At 39.7% G+C, this 4,609-nt stretch overlaps 1 protein-coding gene across 1 annotated transcript in view; it reads left to right on the top strand.

Moving 5' to 3' along the window:
- EGFL6 (EGF-like-domain, multiple 6) overlaps positions 1 to 1,628 on the top strand; it is a 59,137-nt gene extending 57,509 nt beyond the window's left edge. Inside the window, exon 12 of the mRNA XM_008571963.1 lies at positions 977 to 1,628. Coding sequence (XP_008570185.1) covers positions 977 to 1,087 — 111 coding nt within the window. The 3' untranslated portion in view covers positions 1,088 to 1,628. The remainder of the gene's footprint in view (positions 1 to 976) is intronic.
- The last annotated feature ends 2,981 nt before the right edge of the window (positions 1,629 to 4,609 follow it).

The raw sequence follows: 4,609 nt of genomic DNA, 5'->3' as shown, positions 1-4,609 counted from the left end.
GCGGGCACAGCACCGAGGGTTGCGGAACCCACATACAGACCGGTTCCCGCTCACTGGCTGAGCGAGGTGCGGGCACAGCACCGAGGGTTGCGGAACCCACATACAGACCGGTTCCCGCTCACTGGCTGAGCGAGGTGCGGGCACAGCACCGAGGGTTGCGATCCCGTTGCCGGTCCCAGTCCGGTACGGGCGCAACACTGAGGGTTGCGATCCATTGCCGGACATGAAAAAAGACAAAAAGGAAAAAAAAAAATGTTTGGATGAATATAAAATAGTCACTGTATATCCTTAATTTTATTAAATGAGTCCTCTGTCATTTTGCATCCAATTTGAAGATAATTTTTTTAGAACTCATCCTCTGTTCTCTATACATTAGAAATTGTGAAAATATAAAGAAGCTTATTTCCCTTTTGATTATTAATAAATTTCTTAGATAAAAATGATTAGAGCATATTATAAAACATTTTTCAATGAGCAAAAATGATATCCCATATAATTTCCAAATACATAAACCAATATTTTAAGAAAAATAACTATTCTTTTAGAAACTACCAAAATCTGAATATATCGAACTAATTCTCTTCAACTATATAGTTTTGCATTAGATTTTCATGGAGAATATTAAATTTCTTCTAACCTGGTTTTTAATAAAGAAAACCATATTTTTTTTTTTTTTTGGTTTTGCTTTTCTTTAAGTGGGAATTCCCAAATTTCCTTTTAAACCTTACACTTTTCAGCTTTACAGGGCTTTTCATAATCCTGTAGGTGTTGTTGTGACCCTGTTTTCTCTGAACAGAACTGTCTCAGTGTGGACACCTGGCATCTGGGAAAAGTATTACTATATATTCAATGTCAAAGCCTGTTTCTGTGCAGTAATGACATATGAGTTTAGTCCTCGTTAACAGTTATTCAATAGTTTGATTATATCATTGTTTTGAATATCGCGAAGTAATTTTTTTTTCCTTTCCATTACTAGGTCATTTTTGAAGCAGAACGTGGCAAGGGCAAAGCCGGTGAAATTGCAGTGGACAGCGTCTTGCTTGTTTCAGGCTTATGTCCAGATGGTCTTTTATCTGCAGATGGTTGAATGTTACTATTGTCTTTTATACCTTTGTATTTGGCTTTTTATGTCAGTTCTCTGTTTTTTGCTATTACATCATAGGACCCTCGCCCCATTTTAGAAATACACGCTGAAAAATTATAATGTACAAACAGAAATTGTAAGATGCCTTTCTTGTATAAGACATGCCAATATTTGCCTTAAATATAGTACCTCTGTGTCTTCTCATTCATTTCTGATTTTTTTTCACATTATATTATAAAATGTGGACATGCTGGTTCTTCTCCCTTCCCCAATATATCTGATTTGTCTACATGAGTTTATGAACTTCTCTATATAACGTTTCTAGAATACCCCCCCCCAAAAGCACAGAGAAATGTTTAACTGTTTGACTTTTATGGCACTTTTTGGAGACTGTGACAAAACAGATAGACTTTTGCCTAAGTGGCTTAGCCTGATCTTTCATAGCCAAGCTTGTATACATAAATTCTGTGTAATAATAACATCCAAATAATCACCATGTGTCATGATTTAAATTTTTCTAAGAATATATGTTGTTGATTCTCCATTTACTTATGTATATGATTATTTGCTTTTCTGAAAAACGTAGTTTTATTCTTTTCTCTATGAAAATATTTTATATTCTTTAAAAATTATTTTCTGTTACGAGAAAGGATGACTGCTTTATTAGCCCTCATAACTGCAATGCAAATTAGCTTATATTGTTGAACTCAAGGCCTCAGAAAACTACCTAAGACTAAATTAGCAGGTAACAGGACTCAAAAAAAGACCGATGCCTTCTTTTCTGTTTCTCTTTCCTTACAAATTCAAGAAGAGCTTTGTGTGGTAACAAATCCCGGGTGTGTTCCTTGAGGAAAACATTATATTCTGTTTAAGATTCTGGGTCAGAAACAGGTCCAAGACAGCTCCCCAAACAGAAGATTCCGTGCTGTCACCTCAAGCAATTAAACATTGAGCCATGGGAGAGGAAGGAACGAGGGAAAGTGATCCACTTACTAATCTTTAAAATTTATAACCTCACTCTTGAAGGTTTCTTTATACTGAGACCCATAGTAATCCTTCCTCAATATTGGGGGGGACACATTGTTTTCTTTAGTGTGAGGGAATTCCGGCATGCAAAATCCACACAAGACTGTAGCTGTACTGTTGAGATAACTGCTAGATATAGACACCCCAAAAATGGTGTTTCTGGTGACACCCTGTAAAGAACTGCCCAGCTAAGGCAAATCAGCCCACAGAATCGTAAGAGAGGATAAAATGGTTGTTTGGAGCCACTAAATTCTGGGGTGTTTTTTTACACAATAGAAGCTAACTGACACAGGTGATCTCTAATACTGTGGTAGAACTTGGAGAAGAACCTGTCTCTTCAGTGACCAAGGACATTTGAGAGCATAATTGTGGCTTAGAATCAAGGCAGATGGAGGGGGAACTTACAATGAAGGACAGTGCCCCAGTGATTCAGGTTAAAGAAAGAAATGTTGAACCAGAAATGAAATAAGGAGGCCTGAGCATCACACTATATATTGATAGAAAATCAATGCACAAAGCTGAGTTAAGTTGTATTGAATAGTAATATTTCACGTTTATCTAATATCTGCAGCAGAGACTTCCAGTTGCTTACCCAATATCCATTCTCACCTTTTTTCTTACTGGTATAACCCCATATAAATATATTTTTAAGGGGGATGGGCAATGTGCATTTCTCAGCCTCTTACAGATGGGGAGGCCACTGAGTATAAGCTGAAGTCATTGGTGGGGCTTCCAGGAAGGCTCGTTAAAGGGAGCTCACGGCTGGAAGCCCCCTTTTGCCAATCCTCTTCCCCCTTCCTCCCACCTGCAGTGTGGTTGTAAAGGCAGAGGCTCCACGAGCCACCTGTGGTCATGAGGGCAAGGACCACACCCTATGGAGAAGTGCGTACCTGGAGGAACCCTGGGTCCCTGCTGATGTTGGGAAGTCTCTACCCCTGTCCCAGACTGGTCACTGCTGGACAGTTTATTAAGTGAGAGAAAAATAAGCCCTCTCTTGGCCTATCTAGGATTTCAAACAAAGCACAATCCAAACCCAGGTTATGACTCTTCCTGACTGCTGGGAACTGCCCTCACCATTTCCACCACAAGACCATCGTCTTGTAGACAACTTCTTGGACCCTTAAATACCAACATATTGTTTGGAATTCCAATCAACAGCCTATATTGTCATGGAGCTCTACCCTGCACCAGCTCTAAACCATACTTGGATTCCTTTGTGGAACCTAAGGTCAGATAATTCAGCCATGACTCCCATAGCTACTGTCCCTGGCCACCACCCAACATGTGAACCCCTCTTGTCATCCATCTTCTCCCCCTCTCTCTTCCCCACCCTTTTATGGGCTCCCTGGTCCTGACACTAGCCCCCATCACACAGACTTCATTGTCTGGTAAACAACCCCCTTCCATCTTATTCATGCCAAAGATCTCTTCCTCCATCTCTCAAGTTTGGCCAAAACTGGGCTCTCTCCCCCTGTAGCCTTATCAAATGAAAGCTGCTCATCTTTCCACACTCCACACATGGCAGGGTCTAGACTGGAGGCATTCACCTTGCTCCACTCTTGTTCACAATCTCTTATTTCTCTACTTCAGTGTAAAAACCACTGTTCCTTTGAGGTGCAGTTAAATCTCTCCACAACCCTATGTCCTTCCCAGCCATTGTCATCAACCAGTGTGGTGGTATCTATGCAAATGCCCATCCAATATCCTCACCTCACAGTTTTGTTTTGTTTTGTTTTGTTTTTAAAGCACATGAACACTTATTGCTTATGGATACATACACACACGGTTAAAAACATAAAAGAATTATATACATCAAGTCTGAGAAGTAGAAGTGAGGTCTGGAGGTCCTTAATAATAATAGTGACATATTAACTCTAAAACCCCCTGACACTTACATAACGTGTTGACCACGTGAGCGGGGATGGATGAGGGACTGAACTTCAGCCACATTTGTCGCATGTCCTATCTTTATTGCTTTTTAATGGGATCTGAAGCTAATTTGATAATGGTTACTTTTGATGTTAGTGACTGTTTTGTTGTTTTCTGTGTTCTTATTTCTGTTGAAAGGAATAATAGTTGAAGTTTAAGCGTTCTAAAGCCCAAACGAAAGCCAAGTTTTAAAAAGTACATGCTGCTCTTTTACCATCCTAGAACAAAGAAAATATCTACTGATTATAATTTCTACTTCCCTAGTCACTTCAGCCCCAGATTCCACAAATTATCATATTTACCATAGCCACTCACCTCTACCTGAAAACTAATCTAGAAAGCCCAGTTACCAATTCTGAAGATGCTCAGCCTGAAAATAATGAATCAGGGGAAAGGCATTTGAGAAAACACCAAACCTGTATTTTCTTTTGGTCTGACTTTTCAAAGCCAAAGTGAGCAAATACTCCAAAGATGTAGAACTATGGTCTTGACACCCTGGGGGATAATAATTGTAACAGGAATATTAACAGCAGCATCCACCAGCACATGGCGAGCCCTTGCTATGTGCTA

This window comes from Galeopterus variegatus, unplaced genomic scaffold (genome assembly GCF_000696425.1).
Source record: "Galeopterus variegatus unplaced genomic scaffold, G_variegatus-3.0.2 Scaffold738, whole genome shotgun sequence".
In the NCBI taxonomy this organism is placed as follows: domain Eukaryota; kingdom Metazoa; phylum Chordata; class Mammalia; order Dermoptera; family Cynocephalidae; genus Galeopterus; species Galeopterus variegatus.
The sequence above is the reverse complement of the archived record's forward strand: the minus strand, read 5'-3'. Positions and strand labels throughout refer to the sequence as shown.